The sequence below is a fragment of the Eublepharis macularius genome, chromosome 4 (genome assembly GCF_028583425.1).
Source record: "Eublepharis macularius isolate TG4126 chromosome 4, MPM_Emac_v1.0, whole genome shotgun sequence".
NCBI lineage: Eukaryota > Metazoa > Chordata > Lepidosauria > Squamata > Eublepharidae > Eublepharis > Eublepharis macularius.
The window spans coordinates 49090096-49114505 of NC_072793.1; the positions used below are offsets into that span (position 1 = coordinate 49090096).

The window sequence follows — 24410 nt, forward strand, 5'->3', positions numbered from 1 at the left end:
GCGATTTCTTATGCTTTAGAGAAAAATGGAGGTGGAGAAATTGATTTAACTGTACATCAAGGCCAGAAGTAATAGTAATACAGCATAATGGCTAAGAGAGGAAATTCCCTGGTTTGGGTCTCTCTTCCGTTACAAAGTTGTTAGAAGAGTGAGATTTGGGTCTAGTAGTGGCACCTTAAAGACTAGCTAGATTTCCAGCTTTGGAGAGTCAAAGCTCCCGTCATCAGGTAGCTGCCCCCTCCTTCAGAGGTGAGTTGGATGATGATAGGGCCTGTTCAGTGATGGCACCCCATTTACAGAACGTTGTGCCCAGTGACACTCAACTGTAACATCCATCTTTTAGGCACCAGGTTAAACCTGCTTTGTTTGGTCAAGTCTTTGCTGGGATGCTACTGTTTCTTGTTCACTTTTATTGCTTCTACTGTTTTGATTAATGATTATCTATTTGGATATTGGTTCTTTTAATTTTGTGATTATTTTTGTAAGGTAACGAATATTTTTATGAAAAAGTGATATAAAATGTTTTAGTAATATTATTCCTCTCAGTAGTAAACATCCCATGCTTATCAGTAGGGCACTGAAACGGGGCCCGCCCAGAGACAAGGCAGTGGCTTCTGCATACTTGAAGGACTCGCTAGGTATGTCCAAAAAACCAATAGTTTTGTAAATTAAAAAAATAAATACACTCAAATGCAGCCTGCTGGGGACTACTCACACTCACTGGCCTCCAACAGGATGGACTATTGATGGTCAGATGAAAATAAGCGTGTGTGAGGGAGTGGGGAACTGGTATGCTTAAGCCCCTAACAGTTTGCAGTGTTCTTTTAGGGGAAAGGTTAGGGCTGAGAGACTGTGTGCCGCAAGCCATGGGTGTTCCAAACCTAATCTGCCCCCCCACCCCACCCCGTGAGATTTATAGCACAGTGCAGCTAGGATTCATGGCAGCGAAGGATTCATTAAGGTTGAAGGGAAAGCACATCCTTTAATCATAGCTAGCTGCCCCTCCATGACTCTTGCGAAGGAAGCAGAAACCCTAGCAGCTTAAAATATGCTGGAATGGAGAGAAAGTAGACATGTATCTCCAGGACAAAATGGGGAAGGAAGAGTTACAAAAACCCCTCGCCCTCCCTCATGCTGGACTTCTTAAGTTTTGAGCTAAATGAGTTGCCTTGTGCTTACCTAACTCAAAGCCAGAGCAGAATTATTGGGCTACTTGAGGTTCAGGTCTAGGTGGCCTACTGGTCTACCCCTGGCTTCAGCCATTACACCATGGGCGGGGGGAGCGGGCGGAAAGTGGGGTTCCCAGTCATGCATTCTCTCACTCTGATTCCTTTGATTATTGTTGTAGGCCAGTGAAAGGAAGCTGCCCCCTGGGAAGAAAATTTACTTATTTGCAGCAAACTCTTGCCCTAAAAGCTCACTTGCAAACTCTCCCCCTGTGTTGTCGAAGGCTTTGACGGCCGGAGAACGATGGTTGTTGTGGGTTTTCCGGGCTGTATTGCCGTGGTCTTGGCATTGTAGTTCCTGACGTTTCGCCAGCAGCTGTGGCTGGCATCTTCAGAGGTGTAGCACCAAAAGACAGAGATCTCTCAGTGTCACAGTCTGACTGTGACACTGAGAGATCTCTGTCTTTTGGTGCTACACCTCTGAAGATGCCAGCCACAGCTGCTGGCGAAACGTCAGGAACTACAATGCCAAGACCACGGCAATACAGCCCGGAAAACCCACAACAATCATCTCCCCCTGTGCCTCAACTGTATCTCCAAAGGCTCCTTTGCCTTTCTTTACACCCCCTTGTGTGTCCTAAGTTTTGCACATGTTGCTATATTCCCAGTTCTCCCCATGGTCTTTGCTCTTTTCTTCCAGAACTTCCTCTGCTTGGAGCAGCCTCTCCTGCTCTGTCAAACTGCTTTGCATTTCCTTCAAAGCCTTCCTCAAGACCAACTTCTTTAACAAAGCCTTTCTGCACCTGGCCTCGCCTTTCTTTATCCACTTCTCCAGTTTCATCCTCATGACTTCTCTGTCAAACAAGAAAACTGCCACCCCCTACTGTCTCTTTTTCCTTTGTGTCTTTTGCTGTGTCAGCATTCATCCTTAAGGGAGAGTTGCCTGTTCAGTCGCATGAACCTCTTCGATACTTTGGCAGCTGAATTGTGCACAAGGGATTGTTAGGTTGGGCAAATGGTGGCAGGGGTGGGGTGGGCAGAGATCCAGCAGAATAATGGTAAAAGATCTCTTGATTTGGAGTAAACAAGCCAGTGGACCTTCATGGTCACAGATGTGCAATGTGTGTGATGTGCCCATATAGCATCTTTATATTAGCAGTCAAGCCATACCCTCATGCTAATAGGGAAGTTTATGAATATGGCTGTATCATAAACCTCTCTCCTCAACTGCTTTAAGCACATGGCTCATTGCCTAGTTAGGCAGAATAGTTTCCGATCTGGCTGGAAGGGAAAATCACTGGAATGTGAACCATGAGGCAGGACTGGTAGCAGCCCCACACTCGGGAGATCTACAGAGACTTGAGATAAAAGAGGTATTCCAGGAGTTCCTGAGTTAATCTCCACACCCTTCTGATCTTCCCTTGCCCACCTTCCTAATCAATGATGATTCAGGGATCCAATAGCTCTTCCCATCCAACGATCGCAGGTCGTCAAACACTTTTCTCTCCTGTAGTAACACCCAGGGAAGTTTAATCAAACCTTTCCCATTTTATTATCTCACCTCTGGAGACAGCCTTTAAGCTATTGTTTTGGGGGCAGAAGATGCAATCCTGCCTGAGAGTACATTCCACAGTATAACTGGACTGCCCTGCCATGTGCTCTGTGTATGTGTATGTCCTGGGAGCCTATGCTCACCCGCAGATGTGTGTGTAAGCTGCCTTGCCACAAAGCACTCAGCGCTTCTTGCCACAAAGCGCTCAGCTGTTATTCTCAATAGATGTCCTCTCTCTCCTAGACTGGTAAATATCGCCAGATACTGCATACCTCTTCCTTTTCTCTCCCTATTTTCTAGTTACCTCTGTGTGAATGTTGTGTGTGATTCCCTGTGTTTACTTTTGCTGCCTCTCTAATAAAACCATTCCTGTTGAACACCCACCTGGTTCTTTCAGAGAGTTTTCTAACAGAATGATCCTAGCATACACTGGCGGAGATCCTGCTAGCTACCCCCTCTCGCTGCTTCTCCTTGTATGCTAATTCCCCCAACTCACAAGGAGACATTTCATTTGGGTAACATTTGGCCCACAATGCATACAAGACACCTTACACTATTAATAGGAAACTCTTCAGTGGCACTTTCAACTCCTGTGTCATCTGTTCCCTGCCATTTGACTTGGCCTGTAAAAAGTGGCCTGGAGTTTGATGGTAGTTTCTGCCTTCGTAACAGGTCAGTTTGCAAGAGGATCCAAATCTACCCAGTGCTTTACTTTTAAAAATCTTTTGTAGCACATATACACACACAACACTTGTATACATATATTTTTAATACCCACCTTCAATACATACATAAGGACTGAAAGGTTTGAACCAACACAGATTGTGCATTTTGCAACAAACAAGAAAGGGCTTGAAAATGCAGCTCATAAAGTGTTTTGGACCATCCAGTGTATGACATTCCGATAGGAATTTGCACAGCGCTTCTACTTGAGTCTATTCGGGTTGAGTTTTGAGGAAATTCAGCCACTATTGCATAAAGATGTGAAGGGCTCGGGGAAGGGCACTCCCCCTGCTCAAGGTTAGATGTTCTCTTTGCTTACAGCCTCTGTTGATAATTAGAGCATATGCTACAAAATGCTGCTCACTTCTACTTGGATGCTGTTGCTTGACACTTTCTTTTTCCTGATTCAAATGTTGCACCATAATAATTACTGGCAATTTGACAACTGTACACCCCCTCTTCTTCCCAACGTTTGAGTTGCATGTAAACAGCTAATTCTAGGTCTGAGCCTATGTCCTAATGCAGCAGCCCTCTCTCTACTAGGGCCCAGCAGTTCTCCTGGCTGTCATGTGATAATAGTATCACTAAGCCAGCTCTGTAGCTCTCTGGCTCCACCTAATGGCCAGAGGCTTTTCTATTGCCTGCCTGCTGCCTTAGTAACCCCACTAATGAAGGCTCTTCCATTTTGAGTGAGAGTCAAGCTACAAGTGACGCCTGACACAGGTTGGACGCTAGTCAGCTTCCCTCAAGTTTTGATGGGAAATGTAGGAGTCCTGGTCTTGCAGCTGTAATGGAGAGCCAAGCTGCAAGACCAGGATGCCTACATTTCCTATCAAAACTTGAGGGAAGCTGACAAGTGTCCAACCTGTGTAAGGCGTCACTTGTAGCTTGACTCTTAGTCTCACAGGCAGTTGTACCGGAAGCTATATAAGCAATTGGGCCTAACTCCTGCCCATTGCCTCACCAACTGTTTTCAGCCCATACAATATTTGCATTCTTAAACCTCTTCCACGCTGAAGCCTTTGAGGGACATACATTTTCCCTTCTGTAACAGAGAGGAACTTCATCAAAGGCCACTAGGGCCAGTTCTTTCAGGCACATGGGGACAGTAGCTAGACAGGAAAAGTGCTGGGAGTGACATGGTCTGTAGTGAATCCTTCTAACCTTGGCTTTTCAGCAAAACAAAATGAAGACAGCTGGAGAACTAGTCTTGGGCAGGCTTGGGGGAGAGGAAGGTGCCCTTTTAGGATAAACTGTACTTCTAGAGTATAAGACTCAGAGCCCATCTACAGTGCCAGATCTGTTTCCTATTTCATGACCACACCAAGTTGCACAGAGCTAGACAAGATGGCGAGAAGCTGGTAAAAGGTGGGACATGACAGATTTGCATAGATCACAAGCGATCCCCCCAGCCCCAGGCGATCACAGGGGAGGGGGTTAATTTCCCCTGAAGGGGTGGCTTCACTGGATCAGAAACCACTGCCACTCCCCTCCACATCTTCCATGAAGACAGAGCGCTTTTGCAGGTTCTTTTTCAGACGCTGGAGTAGAGGGCTGCCTGGGCACAGCCCTTTGGGGCCACCCCAGCCAGCTCTTCTGCCATTCTCCTTTGGGGTTTCACTTTCCTCAGTGTTGTCACCCTCTTCATAGTGGAAGCGAGAGGCTGAAAAGCCTGCATCAGAAGTAGTCAGTGTTAGGCACTCACAGGGATCAGTGTTTACTGTGAAAGAGTCATCCCAGATGGTCTCACAGAGCTCCTTCCCATCCTTGTACATCTGAGGAAGGAAAGAGAATATGTTAAACCTCTTCCCCAGGAGGCAGTGCCTTGATACATCTTTCAATTGTCCTCATAAAAGTACCGGAGTGAAAAGAGAGACTGAGGAACCTCTTTGGTAGCGAGAACATGGACTAGTATATGTGTGGAGGGGGGACCTGGAAATCTCCATGGCCTTATTGGTGATGATGATGGCTTTTACTGAATCTAGAGAATGTCAGCATTGCTCTACCCCCCACCTGTACTCATAGCTTTCAAGATTTTATTGATGCAAATAGCATTATTACAGTCGGCAACATTTACTATCTGGATAAGTAAGGAAGGGCTGTGGCCTATGGGTAGAACACCTTGCAGGAGATGCTAGGTAAGGTTCATCTCCAGTTAAAAGGTAGCAGGTGATATGAACAACCTCAGCCTGAGTCTCTCGAGAGCTGCTGCTAGACGGAGTAGACGATATTGACCTTGATATACCAATGGCCTGATTCAGCATAAAGCAACTTTAGGCATTATGTATATTTTAAATTAGGATGGGGATTGGAGGTTGTAATGAAACACACAGTGCACACGCTTTGGGCATTAATTGAGTGAATGTTTTTTATGGCTTGTTATTCATGTTATTTTTATAACTGGATTGTAGTTAGTTTACTGTGTGAGCCACACTGAACAGGGCCTCTGAAGAGCTCTGTTTTCTCACAGCCCATCTTTGCAGCTAGAATCCTGGTTAGCTGTTAGCTCCTCTTTCCTCCTCCAGAGACCAACCTAATTGTTGCAGTTTAAGACTGAAGCCAGACCCAGTGAGCAGGGGCCAGTGCCTGGGGAGACAGGGGGAGTTGTTTGCTCACTGCCAGTCACACAGTGCCTGTTTCTTCTAACAAGCTCCCACCCAAGATGTTGTTTTCTGCCTGCCTATGGCTCTGAGCCAGTTTGGTGTAGTGGTTAAGAGTGCTGGGACTCTAATCTGGAGAGCTGGGTTTGATTCCCCACTCCTCCACTTGAAGCCAGCTGGCTGACCTTGGGTCAGTCACAGCTTCTCAGACCTCTCTCAGCCCCACTCACCATTCAGGGTGATTTTTGTGGGGATAATAATAACATATTTTGTAAACCGTTCTGAGTGGGTGTCAAGTTGTCCTGAAGGGCAGTATATAAATCAAATTTTATCATCATCATCATCATTATTTATTCTGGACCTATAACTATGATGGCTGCCCTAAACTGCAGCTGACTGTTGCAGTACAGGACCTCCAGCAATCAACAGGAATTAGTTTCATCTCCAATGGTAGAGACAGAGCCATCATGCTGAGTTACCTGTTATCTGTCTCATCTAATGCTAGGGGCAATTAGTCGCACAGGTCTGGATTGTGGCTTTTTTGGCAAAACAGGAGGCCTGCACTGAACCAAAAGTCTTGCCATTTAGGGTTGCCAGTACGCTAAAACAGACATGCTGTAACATTTAAACAGAAATCAGAACAGATTCTTCATTCCTAGTATGACCCTGGCTTCACAATTAGCATGATAAAATAAAAGAGGAGCATCTTGAAGCCTGTAAGAAAACGAACACTCCTGCTGGAATAAATGAATCAGAACTCACTTCATTAGAAGTGACGCATCTAATGACAAAAGTCCTGGAATTAAATTTATTCATGTTATGGTGCCACCAGACTTATTTTAGTTTGCTGCTACAGACTAACATGGCCACCTGTCTGGAATTTGCATGAAAGACATTCATACCAGCAAATCAAATGCTGGTTCAGCTGTCAGTGTTGATCCACCACCCTGTATTTCATATGGACTGCCCACTTCAGCTAGCACATTTATTTATTCCTTTATAGGCGCCTCCATCATCTTCCCCCCTCTCCAAACATCCCATAGAACTACTGAAAAGATTTACAAAACCATTTCAGGATGTGGGCAATGCCTCAAGCGCTAGCAAATCAGCCCTGTCTGCAGTCAGCATTCCATCATTCACTGTAACCACTCCTCACAGGTTTGTTTTTTTAAAAAAAAGCTCACCCTGGGAAAGTACATTTGAAAATTAATTCAGTGTAACTGTTTTCAAAGCAACAGATGCACTATTTCATACACAATACGCTTGTTTTCATCTTCAGTCCAATTTGACTGTTACTAGCTTAACAGTGAAATGGGTGCTGGGGTGACCTTTGGCCGATTCAGCCAAACCTAACTCAAAGGGTGGTTTGCTCATCACCATTTTATCCTCAAAATGAAAACCGCTTTGGGTCCCTACTGGGGAGGAAAGCTACACCTAGGTCACCCCGGCAATCCTCCATGGTAAAATGGGGATTCAAACCTGTATCTCCCAGATTCTAGTCCAACATTGTAGTCATTACATCACAACAGAAAAGAGTCCAGTAGCACCTTTAAGACTAACCAACTTTACTGTAGCATAAGCTTTTGAGAACCAGTGCTCTTTGACAGATGCATTACATCACAATGGTTCTTTTTGCCTTATATTGAGTGAATGAACAAACCCCACTATCTAAAATTAGGTATTTAGTGGTGATTACAGATGAAGTATATTTTAACAGCCATATATTTTCTAAAATTTCAGCTGAGATGTTTGTCATTTGGCTGAACAGACTCTGAAAAGGCCTCTTGCCATGATGAGTGATGTAGTTCCTTATTTCTTGTAAGAATGCAGAGAGAGCAGTAAAGAAAAATGAAACCAGTGATCTTGTTAGACAGCTTTGGCTTTCTGTTTCTAAAACAATACACTGATGGGATGATCTGTAAAAAATAAATTTGCTAAAGATGGCTTCATCAACTATGTCAGCTTTGTTGTTTCTAAAGATGGGGAAAGAGTCTTTTGTATATGTGCTTGATCTAATACCTCTCTCTTTTTATAACAACAACAACAGCGTGCTTATATACTGCTCTTCTGTCTAGACAGATTAGTGCCCCACTCTGAGCAGTGAACAAAGTCAGTGTTATCATTGTCTCCACGGCACAACTGGGGCTGAGAGGAGTGGCTTACCCAAGGCCTGCTAAGCTCATGGAAGTAGTAGGATTTGAACTAGCAGAGTGCTGATTTGCAACCCAATCATTTAAACACTATTTTTTTTTAAAAAATGGATTTTGTTAAAATGTATGCCTTTTTATAAGGGTTGAAAACTGTATTCTCTAAAAACTGGAATCTTCTAAAAATCCTCACAGCTTGAGAGAACAAGCACAAGTTTCCAGTAAAGCATTTTCACACCACTTCTTGGATTTCAGTAACATCTGTTCCTTGGGCTGGCTGAATTATAATAGGTACCTGCCAGAAGGATGGGCAGAATCCTGATTCCTGCTCATCCTCTTAGTTTTAAAACAATTGTCCCTCCCTCCCAAACAGAGCTGCCCACAGAATCAGTCCAGCAGCTGAGGAGAAGGCAGCCAGTGTGCCTGCTGTTAATGACCACCGTCACTGCTCTCACCTGGCCATATGAAATGCACTCCTGACTGCAGTTATTCCCATCAGGCCCCCAGTGCCAGTCAGTAAGCCAGTTGCGAGCACAGGTCAGGTCCTCCTTGCAAGCATCATACCTGAGGCAAGATGAGATGAAGAAGTGAGGGCATCTGAAGCTTCATGATACACAGTTGTGGTCTCTTGCTTTAGGCGTTTCCCATTCATGTACAGTAACTATCTGCTTTTCTTTCCTTAGAGTTGCTGGGAGAAAGTAACAGTAGCCCACAGGTTGCCTTTGAACTGGCAATACTACTTCCTGTGGGCCCAGTCAGAAATGAAGTGACAGGGAGGGAGAATGCAGAACCCTTTTTCATACTCAATTTTCAGGGTTATTTGGAACAGGATTAAGAACCCCTCTCCTTATCACCTCTCCATTCCTGATCATGCCCATCAGAAGTGATTTGTTCTGATGCTGGAAGTCAGTCGGGCTGGAAGAAAATAGCTTCTAGCACCACAGCAGGGCAAGAAAAAGGGAGGGGAGGAAAGAAGGAACACTTAGCTCTCCGAGTCCTTACCCAAGGATTTGCCCTGAGCTGTATAACCCAGGTGAGCCTGATCTCATCAGATCTCAGAAGCTAAGCAGGGTCTGCCTTGGTTAGTAATTGGATGGGAGACCTTCAACGAAGACCAAGACTGCAAAGGCAGGCAATGGCAAACCACCTCTGAGAAGCAATTTGGGGACTGGATGGGGGTATTTTGATCATGCATGCAGAAGTCTGGAGAGAAATCAATGCAATATGGGGCCAGAACTAACAAAAAAACCACATGCAGAAAATACCTGTATCTTGTTATTCAGATCGCCTGACATTGCAGTATAATAACAACATTTAATTTATATACTGCTCTTCAGGACAACTACACCCACTAAGAGCGGTTTACAAAGAATATTATTATTATCCCACAACAATCACCCCATGAAGTGGGTGGAGCTGAGACCCAAGGTCACCCAGATGGCTTCAAGTGGAGGAGTGGGGAATCAAACCCAGGTTCTCCAGATTAGAGTCCTGCCACTTTTAACCACTACACCAAACTGGCTCAGCAGAAGTACTGAGTCACTTCTTGATAGTTGTTGCCAACTATCAAGCAAACAAATTTAAATTGAATGCAGACAAGACAGAAGCGATGCTGGAAAAGCAGAGATCTTGAAGGACATTGTTCTTCTGACCTTTGATGGGGTCCAGTTGATCCTGGCTGACTCACTTAAGAACCTAGGGATTATATACTAGATCCAGCGCTGCTGCTAGAGAAGCAAGTAAATGCAGCTGCAAAAACGGCCTTCTCACAACTCAGACTTGCTTGGAAGATGGCCCTGTACCTTTCTCCAATGAAGAAAAAGGTGGGATATATTAAGTAAATAAATAAAGCTGGAGACTGGAGGAGGCAGATTAAAAAGGACTGGCTGGTGAGTGGGAAGAAGAGAAGGAAGCAGAGAAAGGGAAGAGGATATGGGAGCTGTCAGGAGGAGAAAAAAAGGAAATAGTGTGGGGAAGGAGGTACAAGTGTAAATGAAGTGACCCCTGCAAGCTCTTGCAGGTTCCCTGCTTGGAAGTAAATAATGCCGTTTTGCTAATGTTCTACTGTCCTAAACCATTCTTCCCCCCATCCCACATCCCACATGGTATCTCCCCTGCACACTTAACTCACCATTGGTCACAGAAATTCTGGCAGAGAGGCACAGCCAGTACAGCTGTGGGTCGACGAGGATGAGGCCATTGGGCAGCAATGGGGGAGCAACGATAAAAACATTCTACTTGCTGAAGATACTGCTCACATCTGCAGGAGAGAGATAAACATGGGATTCAAAAAGGCAGTACCTTCCTAAAAGATGCATCAGGACTCACCTGTTTAGTACATCTGCCTTGAGAATGAGTGAATCTCCATGAGGCAGTGAAGCACAGACAGAAGATGGGAGGAAAAAGTGGGGCCAAAGAGCAAGAAAACTAGCACAGTTTGGTAACCTCCCAAGACCAATGTATGGGAATTTCATAAAGAAGGCCCACCTCCTGCCACTCAGAAGTTAGACCCCTAGGGCTGCTGGTCTATGGAAAGAGGAATGCAACTGGCTATAGCAGGCAGCTTCTTTTTCCTTTGGAGGGGTGGAGCTATGCCTGACCTGCTGCTGAGGCCCCCACAGCGATTCCAGTAGATGTCGTTGGCTTTGGAAAGGTCCTGGATGACATCTGATGAGCAGCAGGCATCTGTGAAAAGAGCCCTTCTTTCAGTCCCTCCATTCATCAGGACTGAGGTGAACATTTGCATTCTGACAACCTTATCGGCTATTTTTATCATGATTTATTATTAATATTCTATATTTTTCATGGATTACACAGTGTAAGTCTGTACAATCAATAACGGATATTCAATACATAACACAATAGTGTATGCATTGCAGAAATTTGAAAAGCATAAAATTCAAATACAAGAATACAAAGATGAAACACTGTTGAAACAAAACATAAGTAATTTGATGTAACAAATGTGAATGACACAGAAACAAGCCGGTAGGAACATATCTATATCAACAGATGGTACTCAATAGTATAGTCTACTGTCCCTGTGCCTTTTCCAAAAATATCCCTTTGAACTTTTTGCTTACAGCACAGCCCTAATGCCTGAGCAAAAAAAAAGTCCTCCTGAATAATTCAGTTTTGCATAGTTTGTGGAAAACCAGGATCATGGGAGCTTTACTGACTTCTTCAGGCAGGCCATTCCATACGGTGGGGGCAACCAGAGAGGATATGTATGTGTGGGCAGCTGTTGATTTTGCCCATTTGCAGGGTGGTACCTGCAGAAGGGCCTGCTCAGGTCAGCAAAGCTGCCATGTCAGAGCATAGAGAGAGAGGCAGTCCTGCAGATATGAAGGGCCAAGGCCATAAAGGGCTTTGTATGTGAAGTGAGCCTGGTAATTGACGGGTTACTAGTTAGTACTGAGCTATTCTTACTGGCCCCAGTTCTACAGGACTGCAGGTAGAGGTCTTTCCCATCTCCTATGACTTGATCCTTTTAAACTGGCAATACTGTCTAATGCAGCCTAAGAGCTTCCACATGCAAAACAGTTACTTTACCATTGAGCTGTAGTCCCATTCCAGTAACAACGGCCATTATCATTTGAAAAACTAAATTGTGTGAAATTGTCATCAGTTATGTGATGAATTACTATGTATCATTCTCAACAGGCAGCTAACTGGATAGCCTTTTACTAAATTGGTATTTCCTCTGTGTCCATTTCCCCCCTCATAGTCTCTGTGGGATGCACATGAACCCAAAATATTTAAGCTCATGCAGACAGAGGGATCATGCACTACCCCTAAGAGGCAGTCCTCCAAAGAGTTCCCTCTGTATCTTGCCCCAGCTGAGGCCTTGATAATTCCACCGGAGTATTAACGGTTTGTGAATGTTCCTGGGAGGTGGGAATAGGCAGACAAGATTCTGGGGGCTCATGGAGTTGGGCAAGTAATATGATTTGCTTTCATATGATTTTTGGATCTGGACAAAGAGATAAGGGAGATCAAGAGGAACTCTTTCTCAGACGGAACTGCTATTAGAGAGTCAAATTTTGATCAGAAAATTTCAGTTTTCAAAGAACAATACATGTTCTTCCAATTAGCATTTCCTCCCACCCCCTGAAGAAGTGCTCATGCTGAAAACATGAAGTATTTTCCTATTTTAAAAAATCCCTTGGTTGCCCAGGGACATTATATTGACTTTATTTAATATGTCACCTTCTTGATTTGGAATCTTGAACCGAGCAAAAGAAAATTAAGCTACTGAAAGTCTATAGGGAAAATCTGGAAGCTACTAACTTAGAGGAACAAAACAACAGTCATGTCATTCTTTGCTCAGTGTAGTCATGTATAAGGGAGAATACTGCTTAATAAGTCCTTTCCTATATTTCAATAGGTCAGATGCTTTAAGTAAATCCTCTCTATATATGGACTTTTTGGTCATAGAGTAAACATATCATAAAACGTTGTTTTCCTGTAATTCAGTTGGCAGTTTGCTGTCATTATAGGTTTGTGATAGAAAAAATGAAGGAGAGAATGACATAAGCTGCTTTGACTCCCTAGAGAAAGGCAGGGTATAAATGAAGTAAAATAAAATAAACACCACCCCATTACTCTTAATACAACACGATTCATGAAAGTCAAAATTACCGAGCCAGCCACTCCAGGCAGATTGACTGCAACATATTATAAATGCTTTGAAGATATATTAGCAATACCTCTGTAAAGAGTAATGAATTAAGTACAAGAACGAAAGCATATACCACCAACATGGCAAGAAGCGAATATAACTTTAATACACAAGGAAGGGAATGATTCATTATTACCACAATCATATAGACCAATCTCACTATTAAATGTGGATTATAAAACGTTTGCTGAAAGATTAAGAAAATGTATTCCACACCTAATTCATGAAGATCATGAAAGATAACATCCGATATCTAATGAATGCAATTGAATATTCAAGGAGAAAAAGTGGCATTTATATTTTTGGATGCAGAGAAGGCTTTTTGACAATACATTTCACATTATAATTTGACTGCCCTGCCATGTGCTCAGTATGTGTCCCGGGATTCTATGCACACCTTCAGACGTGTGTCTGAGTCTTCTTCTTCTTGCCGCAAAGTGCTGGTTGCTTGAGCTGCTACTCTCTGTAGACTGCCTCTGTCTTCTAGCCAGGTAAATATTGCCCAACCCTGAATCTCTCATTTTCTCCCTATTTTTCTAGTTAGCTCTGTATGTATGCTGTGTGTGATCAGGGGCGGCGCAAGGGTTTGCTGCGCTCGCGGCCGGCCAGCCGGGCACCCCTCCGCACGTGCGCAAGTGTGCACGCACCGGCCTGTGTGATGATGTCATGCGTGACATCATCACGGGAGTGCGCACTGCCGCCACTGGCCCGATCGCTGCGGCGGGTGGCCTCCAAGCTCTCCCGCTTGGTTGCCTGCCTGCGGCAGCTGCACCTGGCCGGGGGCTTGTGCTGGCGGCAGCAGCGGCGTGGGGCGGGAGGGATAGGAGGCTGCTGCTTTGTGGCACATGCTCCCACCCCCGTGCCTCCTCCGGCGCTCCCTCCAGCACCCCGTGCCTGAGGCCACCGCCTACCTGGCCTCAACGGGCGCGCCGGCCCTGTGTGTGATTTTCTGTGTGTTTGCCTTTACTGCCCCTTTAATAAAACCCATTCTTGTCTAACATCCGCCTAGTTCTTTCAGACAAGTTCTCTAAGGGATCGGTCATGGTATACATCAGTGGAGAGATCCCAGTAGTTACCCCATCTCACAGCTAATTCCCCCAACTCACAAGGAGACCTCCATTTAGGGTAATATTTGCTGACCAGATTAAGAGCCTAGGGGTTATACCAGACCCAGCATTACTGATGGAGAAAATGGCTTTTTATCAATTTAGCTTAGCCTGGAAGATGGCCTGCCTTATCTCGATTCAGCCGATATGGCTACTTGCATCCATGCCAAGATAACATCAACACGAGACTACTGTAATGCACTCTACTTAGGTCTCTCCAGAAAGTCTACTTGGAGACTCCAGTGGGTGCAGTTTTCTGCAGCTTGATTATTATTGGGAGCTAGGTGGACCTTACATATCGGTCCCATTCTGCAGTTACTCACTGGCTGCCCATCAGTTACTGAGTTGAGTTCAAGGTATTGGCTATCACATACCAAGTCCTTCATTGCCTTAGTATCTCATATATGCAAGAGCACCTCTCCATTATGCTCCTCCATAACTGTTTCACTCATCTGAACAAGGCCTTCTGCATCTGCCAACCTACAGATGGGCAAGATAAACAACTGCCCATACATGCATCTTCTCTGTAGTGGCCTCCACGTTATGGAATGGCCTTCCTGAGGAGGCAAGGAAGGCTCCCATGCTCTTGACATTTTGTAGACTATGTAAAACAGAATTGTTCCAGAGGGCATTTTTATAAAGAAAATATGGCTACATCACAATGGATTGCTCCAGGAAAATATACAGTGTTTCTATGTATGTAAGACCATATTAAACAACGCAGAACATGTGTCATTTTTAGTACTTAAGCTTTGTTCAGATGACAGCTTTGTTTCTTCTGCAGTCTGATCACATTGCTTATTAGATGTATAATCATATTGATTGCATTGCTTTATATTGTGTAATCCATTATGAATCTAAGTGAGAAAGATGAACTATAAATAATTTAAAATAAAAATGCCAGGGCTTTTTCTGTAGTAGTCCCAATGGAATATGGACTATTGCCTCCCTATCTTTCCCCCCATGATAACTATGGTTCAGTTTAAGTATGTCTTCTATTGAGTTCCATGCTGCTGGTCAGGAAACCCACTTTGGAAGTCAGATTTTTGTCTGTATTTAATCCCTTTTTGCAGAAAAAAACAGTCTCAATTTTTTAAATTAATAAATAGTCAATACTCACTCTCTGAATAGAGAAGACAGCTGCCCAGGTGTCCTTCTGGGCTTGGAGATGCTTTGTGCTTCCCTCCAGGCAAGCAACGATCCTCTATGCCCATAGTACCTGCCCACAGCACCACCAATACCCAAGCCATACCCATTATCTGAACACGGCCACCAAAAGCACTACTCATGGTTCCCTGAGAAGAAAAAAACAGGGGTGGGGGTGGCAATGACCAAGTCAGTTTGGACAGAACATCTTGTTTGCCACTGTAGCATAGTAGTTAAGTGGTTGAACTCCTAGTCAGCACTCTGTTGGTTTGAATCCCACTACTGCCATGAGCTCAGCAGGTGGCCTTGGCTAAGCCACTCCTCTCAGCCCCCACTTCCCAGCTGTATTGTGGGGATAACAACAGCACTGACTTTGTCTGCTGCTCTGAGTGGAGTACTAATCTGTCTAGAAGCGTAGTATGTAAGCACACTATTTTTATTTTTATTATTATTCTACTTGGCACTGCTTATGGGATAGTGTACTCAGGGACATGGTAGGCCTAGTCCCTCAGACTTTCATTTCCATCTCATTCCAACAACTCCCCCATAGCCTCTCTCATGTTAAGCCACCATGGATTGTCCATTGCTTAACTTCAGAGGGAAAAACCTGCAACTGTTGTTAACTGCCCCCAGGTCATTCAAAGCACTCCAGCTGTAGACAACTCTACAGCCACCAGATTAGGGCTAACGAGCCTGAGCAGCACCAGAAGCTCCTGGTCTCTCCAATCAGAGTCAGTCAAGGCCTTAAATAACAATAATTAAAAAGACGAACCACTTGCAAACAGAACAACATCTATCCATCTTTATTATATAGAAATGTACAAATCTGTATCAACTCTTTTAATAAAACCAATCATGGTATCTGATAAGATTTGGAATGCAGGTAAGATTTGTGGTCTGGAGTGCCAACGTTTCAGCTAGCCTCACTGTATCCATGTTTTTAATAGTGGTTTAATTTGTGGCAATGAGCAGGTGATAAGTGTTTATCTCCATACGGTAGAAAAAGCTTCATCTGTTAATTCCTGCACATCATGCCACTGCTAAAGGCGCAGCTACAGAAGACAGCTGAAGAAATGGCAGCCCCAGCATCTTCCCCTGATTTCTTTGGTGCTTCTACTTTTCCTACTTCTATATAATTCTGTACAATGAAGCTTGAAAACATCAATGATCCTAAACCAACAAAATTAGTCCAATAAAGTCATAATACTTTATAACTTCATCTCTTAGATGAAATTGAAGCGAGAGGAGTAACACAAGACAGACAAAGCTGCGTATGAAGTATGCAGCAAATCCTATGAACTAGTTACTCAAGACTGTCCTACATCAGTACTCCTAAGCCACTATCTAGGATGCGCTCTGCTGCTTTGGACAAGTTCCTGTATGTGTCAGTTTATCTTCTGGGATTCTCATCCATGGAAAAAGTGTAGTGAATAGGTTTCAAAGTGCTCCAAGAATCATACAGACACAGAAAAAGTCAGGAAAGGAAGTTGGGGATCTAAACACTGTATAGAGAATCCAACCAACTTGGTTTCCAGTCCCTACTGAACTGCTTTAGAGCATCTCTCTGACCACCATAGGTGCCTTCTCCTCAAATCTTTTAGAAGCTTTCTACAATCTCAGCCCTTCAGCCACTAAAGGGGCGTGAATCACCCAGAACTATGGAAATAAAGAGACCTTAACTTCCCATCTTAGTTGTAGGTGCAAATACACCATGTCGTTGATTTCTGGACAATGCAAGAACATATATTGGATTTCTCTTGAAAAAGTGAGTACTGGAAAGTGAGATACATTTAATCCACACTCACTGCTATGACTTTGAGAAAAGTGTGCCAAAGGGCAAAATATCACTATATCAAGAGCTTTCTGGGCAAAGTGACCTCATCTTCTCTTTTGCTGTGTCTGGCTTTAGAGAAGATAAACCAGATCCTTAAGGCAACTCTAGGACTACCAAAAATGATTCCAGCATAAGCTTTCCTGGGGTAGAATCTACTTCTTCAGACACCATGATGGCTCCTTACTATGTAGATCTCTTCTGCAGGAGGTATGGAAAAAAATGAACAAATAGCAGGATCAAGAGGCCATTAGATCAGGAAATGCACTGTAAAATCAAAATCTAACAATAAAATTGGTTTGATTGTTGTTTTTATGCTTCTATATATGTATTTTAGCTTGATTTTGATGATTTTAGAGATGTGTTTTTATTCAGCATATTTTTATTCTGTTAGCAGAAAGGTGGGCTATAAGTTTTGGAAATAATTTTCTTGATTAGAATTTGCATTTATTTATTTAAATTTACATTTCACCCTGTATTTCCTGTACTTCTTGGCCCCTTGACCTTGCTATTTGTCTGTTGTCTTTTAGAAATTGTATTATATATTTATTGATGGTTTTAAATTTATCTGGTTTTAAATTAATATGTTTATGTACTTTATATATATTGTATTCCACTCTGAGTCCACTTGCAGTGAAAGCGGATTAGAAATATAAATAATAATAATAATAAATAATAATACCCCTACACAAAATGACTGTATAATGAGGATCCATTCATTGCATTTGAAGAGGTGGGCTGAAGCCCATGAACAACTTTTGGTTAGTCTTTAAGGTGTCATGAGACTCCTGTTTATTTCTCCTGAAGCTAATATGGCTACCCCTCTGGAATTAATTTCAGTGAGTTAGCCTAATCTGTAATAATGGGAGGTGATACACCAGTTTTAGATCACCAAGTTCCTGGTGAAAGGGAAACAGACTGACAAGTGAAATTTGAGACCGAGCCTCTCTTTCCAAACCATTTTACGGTCAACAGAGAAAGTCCAGTCCCTTCATGTTTCCAGATTTGGCCACATAGAAAAGGTTTGTCATTACCTTCTTCACTCTGAAATGTATTTGAGAGATGTGGAGTCCCTGCATCCAATTTCACATACAATCTACACGGGAAGAGATACAGAAAAGACCCAGTCGTATCACAGGTTGTATCCAAACCTGTATGCAGAATCCCAGATTAAACCTTTTCTCCCCATCTATATGTCACACTTCTAGCTGCTTGCTTCTTCAAACCCATTTGGCCTCACTCTGCTCTGGTCTGGTCTTTTAAGATATAAATGATTACACATTAACAAATGTTAGCTGTTCTTCAGACTTATTAAAAGAAGTGGTGGCATTTTTGCCCCAGTTCACACATTCAAAATATTTCCCCATAGATTTGCCCCATCAATGCAGCCACATGGTTGAAGTAATGCTAATCCCCAATCTCAAGAAGATTAGCATTTTAAAAATGCTAAAAAAAAAAAGTAAGTCCAGTGTAGGATCAATGAATCACTGGTTTGAAATCGCTGGTTTGAAAGCAAGCAGGGGAGAATTAGCATTTTATTCTTTTTGCTTTGGCACTGGTGGGAAGAGGCTATAGGGGGCTAAATATCTGGGTATCAGAAATAACTGAGTTTTAGATTCTCTTTTTCTCCTGTGGTGGAGAAACAGATGCTTTGGGACAACAGAGAAGGAGGCAGGAACGGAGCTTTGCCAGTGATTCATTGCTGCTCCGATGAGAGGTGTGAACAGCCACATACAAGCTGATTCCATGCCTTTCAGCTTGACCTCAGGGAAAGTGAGGAGTTATGTGCCCAGTGCAAAGGGGCTATAGTCTCTCTGCCTTCCTTTTGTGAAGGGAGAAATTCTGTCCACTAAAGTTTTGTCTTCCCAGAAAGTTGGATACATTACATTTAATAACTACACTAATGCACTATATTAAACTCTATAGCACAGCTTACCAACCTTTTTGAGCTCAAGGGCACCTTTGGAATTCTGACACCATAAAATTGCTGCCATGGGAGGTGGTGCCAACCACAAAATGTCAGGAAGTGAGGTCATGCATAGCTCTAATAGTAACTCTTCAACATTTCAGGCAGAAGCTCTATTTAACAAGATGCTTTCTAAAATGAATATATTGTTTAAAAATATTTTCTTGCATACATCTTGTGGTGGCAGCTGCTGCTGAACTAATATTTTAAAAAATCTGCAAAGCCAATCGGCTCTCCAACAGCCTAAACAGAAGCTTTGCTGAGCAAAAGCCCACCCACTTTGTAGAAACACTTGGCAGGTGCTGGGAAAGATATTGAAGGGTGCCATGGCAACCAAGGGCACCATGTTGGGGACCACCACTCTACAGACACTTGTCCAAGCCGCAGATTAATCTCACACTGTGTCAACCACACCGGACTTATGCTTCAGTTCACCTAGACAGGTTTTGTTCCAGTTCTAATGACAAAATGTTTGAATTCATCTGAATGCTTGAAAAGGAATCTCTCAGGATCCAAACAATCCAGCACTTTTTGTACATTCCTATACACAGCTCATTCTTCTACTAATTCAAAGCTGTCTGATGATGCCAAGTCTATGAAATATGAATTAACCTATAGTTCAGACAGAGTGGACTGATGATGTGCAAGGTACAAGTACAATATTTATCTTATTTGCCTTATCAGAACCTTGTGTGGTAGACCACCATTTCATCAGTCGAAGTTCCTCATCTTCAAGACACTATATTTTACCCAGGCAGCATCCAGCAAGTGAAACATTTTGAACTCACGCCTTCTAGATCCAAGTCAACACTTTGACCATTGGTCTAAAATGCCTTCCTTTCTCAAGGACTCTCTGCCTGTTCCAGAAACAGGAGTAGATGCTAGTCTCCTGAATTGTTATGGGATTGTATTCTCCAGACCTTGAGGCATAATGGCGATTGACATTGAACTGGCTCTCAGGTGGCCCCACTCTGATTCATCCTTCTTATTCCCTGGCTAGGTGCCTGGAAAATACTTGTGACCTCAATCCCAGGAAAGATTAGATTAAGGTCTCAAGGAAGCTGGACTCCTGTCCAAAGCAACCGCTGTCTCTCACTCCTCCTCCTTCGGTTGACAGTAGTCCAGGAAAGAGAAGAATGCAACTGTGTAAAGTTGCTGATATTTCAGTCCAACAAAGCACCAACGGAAGGTACTTGCAGACATGGATCTTTCCTATCTCCTTTCACTTTCTCCAACATTCTCCCAAGACATTCAAAAAACTGATTCGGGTGGAGCAGCAGTGGGGTGTAGTGAGAAAGGAGAGCTGGGCAAAAACACCCCCATCTTGCTCTTATATCAACAGAAGCTCTGCAGGCAGAAACAAGAAACAGGAGCAATTTTGCCTCCCCCCCCCTTTACTGCAGCTCTTGGGCTATGCATCTTTTCATGTATTTAGAATATTTCTGTGCCACCTCTCCAGGAACCTACCCAAGGTGGCTTACAAAACAAAGTAGTAAAAAACTAAACATTAATAGTGCAAGCCTAAGCAGAGTTACCCAGTCTAAGACTATTGACTTCAATGGGCTTAGACTAGAGTAACTCTTCTTAGGATTGCACTATAAAAGATATTAATTAAAACCCAGCATTAGAGAAAGACCCAGCCCAGCACAAAAATCTAGTCCATAAAAACAGACTACAGGCAGCTTAAAAAAACAGTTACCACACAAAAATTGTGTTTTAAAAAAACCAACTTCTCAATTAAAATCTTGGGTGAACAAAAAAAGTTTTGGTTTGGCACCTATAAGAAAGCAACAGAGTTGCCAGGAGAACCTCAAAGGTTGGGGCATTCCCTCAAATGGCAAGGCCACTACTGAAAAAGCTCCATCTCTAGTTGCCACCCACCTCACCTCTGAAGGCAAGAACAGGGCTTGTGGGGCAGATCTTAATTGGAAGGCTGGACAATATTTTTTTGTCCATCTGGGTCCTGTGATCTCCACACCAGTGTTCTGGAGGTCTCAAAGTTTGGTGGGGGAAGAAAAAGGGCAAGGAAGATCCCAAAGGAACCTTGCACTTAAGCTTGACTGGATCCAAACCTAAAGAACCCCACAAGCAATCCACATGCACTTCAGATTACAGAAAAGGTTTTCAGAACACCAGCAACTTCGCTTTGGACCTTTCTGTCTTTACCCTCCCTGGTTCTTCTAGCATGAAAATTAGAATACGACAGGTTTGATATTTTCCTCCCTCTGCTTCAGAATCTAATAATGTACTTCTACAACTGAAACTACAAATTATGCATGCAGCAATTCTTTTTTCAAACTTTGTGTACCATATAGGCACATGCATCAGTTTGTAAACATGGAAACAAATGATCATTTGCACATTGAGTCATCCCATCTCTTCATAGAAAAGAGTCAGAAAAGAAAGAATATGTTTTTTTTTTCATTCACCAGCATATACAGTTTAAAATCTATAATATGCAAATATGTGGAATAAAGAGCTGTGTGTTACTTGAAAGCTTTCATACTCTTTACACTAATAGAACTTGCTCCAGTCAGTGATCAGTTTTCTTACTTTGTTTCTCTTATTCTTTGGGGACCAAACAACAAGGGTCCATTCTTACTCTGGAATCATGCAGTCCAACACATTGGTTCAAGGAATTAGACTTGTGATCACTGATGAGAATTCTACCCCTCCTGCTATTTGAGGATTCTCAGTACAAGCCTAATTAGTAATGGCTGGTGATTTAGACTGGGGCAGTCACCCAGTATGTTTTAACAGTTCCTGAATACATGGAAAATTAACTTTTATCACTCATGCGCTCAGTCTCTCCTTCTGCCACTAAGTCCTCACACTGCAGAAACATGTTTTCTTTCTCTAGCTCTCATTGTTGAGTCCAACTTCTTCCTTGACTCCAACCTCCTCCGTTCCCATTTGTAGCGTACAACTGAAAATACTAGTAAAGCTTACTCCGGAAATCAGTAAACCTAGAGTGCAGTCCTAAACATGGTTAAAAAGTGAACACCATTTATCCTAACGGGGTTTACTCCCTAGTTAGAAAGTTCAAAATCATAGCCCTGGTCAGTTAATCAGATGAGTTAATTAATTAGCACAATTAATTAGCACAAGCTCATATCCAACAGGCGCTTTAGAAGAGGCATTCCCACTCCAGATTGGAGAGGGAGATACATCTTTTTGCTTTCTACAGTTTTTTGAAATTCTTGTATTAAAAATAATTAACTTTTAAAAATCTGTTGTGCAATTCATTTTGGGGCATCTCTTTAGTTACTCTGAAGGCTTGCAAAATGATTAATCTATCCGATTAAATGATTAAACATTGCAGCCCTTGAACAATTAATATTCAAGGTCCCATATTAGTATTTGCTGAACAGAACTCCCTCCTGCAACCCCTCACGCATTATGCTTTTCGCCACTCATGAAAGGTCGTTCGCACACTGGACTGTTGAAGGTAAAGAATTAACTCCGCAGTATTCTCCCTCCTTCAAACAAGGACAGTGGAAAGGACACCCCATGGAGACACCCCCCCCCAATCTCATTCTCGAGCACCCAACATCTGTTTAGGCTACAAAAACTGCAGGAGCATATCTTTTTTACGAGAGCCACTTAACCGGAAAAGTGCCCCCCTATAACCCCCAAACGCAGATCAAAAGTCCCCGATACAACGGGCTTGGAAACATCCGCACTCCGACCGGTTCCAATTGCAAGCGGCGCGCGAGTGATAAAGCGTGTCGCGGGTTAGGTGCTGCTGTCTCCTGGGTCACTCCGCTCCTCTGGGGCTTGCTTGGGTTGCAAGATCCTGCGGGATCGGGCCACTCGCCCCTGACCTCCTCTCGCCTGGCTCCTTCCCCCCCTCCCCCCGAACATCCCAGCCCCGCGCTGAATCCGCAGCCCCGTCTTTGTCCGCGACCAGGGCTTGCCTGCTCCTGCCTACCTGGAGCAACCTGCGAGGCTGCGACGGGGGCTTCGCTGGGCGGCGAGATCCTGCGGGTCCTTCTCCTTACCCTGCCGAAGCCTCTGATCAAGGGGAGTCTCGGGCGCGCTCCCGCCGCTGCTAATCGCCACTCCTGCCTAGCAGGAAAGCTGAGCCGCCGCCTGCTGCAATATAAGTGTCCCCCCCCTCCCGCCAGACGCCCGCCGGCGCTCAGGTCCGCTGGGGAAGACAGGCGAGGCTGGCCGATGAAGCAGACGAGCCAACCCCCCCCACCCTGTCCCCGGTGTGCGTGCCTGCCTGCCACCGGCTTCGTGGCTCCTCCTCTGAAGTGCTGCTCTTTCACATTTGCAGGGCACAACTTTAGCGTGGTAGGTGCAGAACGGTATAGGGAGATAAATGGCCAACTCAGCTATGTTAAAGGGTGTCTCTTCCTAAGGCCCTAGAGATAGCAGGGGCCTTACCATCTACGATCCCAAGCACTGAGGGTTTAACCACTTACAGAGTTGGTCCAGGGGCAGGGCAAACACTAAACAGATTTAGAGAGCCCTAGGGGTCATTGTGGATCCAGCATTGCTGTTAGAGACCTGAGTAAATACAGCTGCATAAGGCCTTCTCACAACCCAGACTAGCTTGGAAGATGGCCTCCTACTTGGACATGGCCGATCTGGCCTCGTGGATTCATACCAGGGTAACACCAAGACTCAACTCTGGAATACATTCTACATAGGTCTCCTCTCAAAGTCAATTTGAAGACTCCAGCAGATGCGGAATGCTGCTGCTCAGTTATTGCCAGGAATTAGGCAGAGAGCATGCACATTACTTCCATCCTGCAGTCACTCCATTGGTTGCTCATTTACTGGCCCCAATTCAACGTTTTGGCTATCACATCAAAGCCCTGCATGGCTTTGGCCCATCATATCTGCAGGATGGCCTCTCTCCTTAGGCTGTGCTGAGGCAGCTTCGCTCGTCTTCTGTAGCTACCACCCTGCAAATGGGCAAAATCAACAGCTGCCCATTCACTCTCATTCTCTGTGGTGGCCCCCACTTTGTGGAATGAGGAGTTGGGAAGGCTCCCCCTCTCTTGACTTTCTGCAGACAATTGAACACTGATTTTTTCAGGATTGTTTGTTTCCTCAGGTAATTAGTTGTACTGTAAGAAATAACTCAGAGAAATGTTTTGGTAGAGGGTTGAGGACTGTAGAATATTCTACTGCATACGCAACAGCAAACCAACTCTGTTAATCTCTTTCCATGAAAACCCCACCAGGGGTCGCAGTAAGTCAACTGTGACTCGAGGAAAGGATTTAATTTTCACTGTTGATGCAGATATGCTCCTACTGGGAATTTCCATATCATTCAATATGCCATGTCTGTACTGGATTTAAACTTGTTTTCAGATTCTTGTGTAATCCACCTACAGTCTCAGAGAGAAAGGCAGGCTATAAATAAAAATAAATAAAATAAAATAGCAGTGTACTGTTGTGGCATGAACTATGATTTAGGTGAAAATGTTTTTCCTTTCATTTCTACTGTACAGCTTCGTCAGATGATCTATCTCTAC

General features: G+C 43.7%; 1 protein-coding gene across 1 annotated transcript; it reads right to left on the minus strand.

Annotated features, from left to right (window-relative positions):
* Nucleotides 1-4740: 4740 nt before the first annotated feature.
* On the minus strand, nt 4741-22889 carry RTBDN (retbindin). The gene is made up of 6 exons (XM_054978740.1): nt 22850-22889; nt 15096-15270; nt 10789-10873; nt 10320-10448; nt 8644-8752; nt 4741-5216 (listed from the first exon to the last, which is right to left on the minus strand). Exons 2-6 carry the CDS (start codon nt 15262-15264, stop codon nt 4911-4913), a joined length of 798 nt encoding a protein of 265 aa, XP_054834715.1. The 5' UTR covers nt 15265-15270; nt 22850-22889; the 3' UTR covers nt 4741-4910.
* Between the last annotated feature and the right edge of the window lie 1521 nt (nt 22890-24410).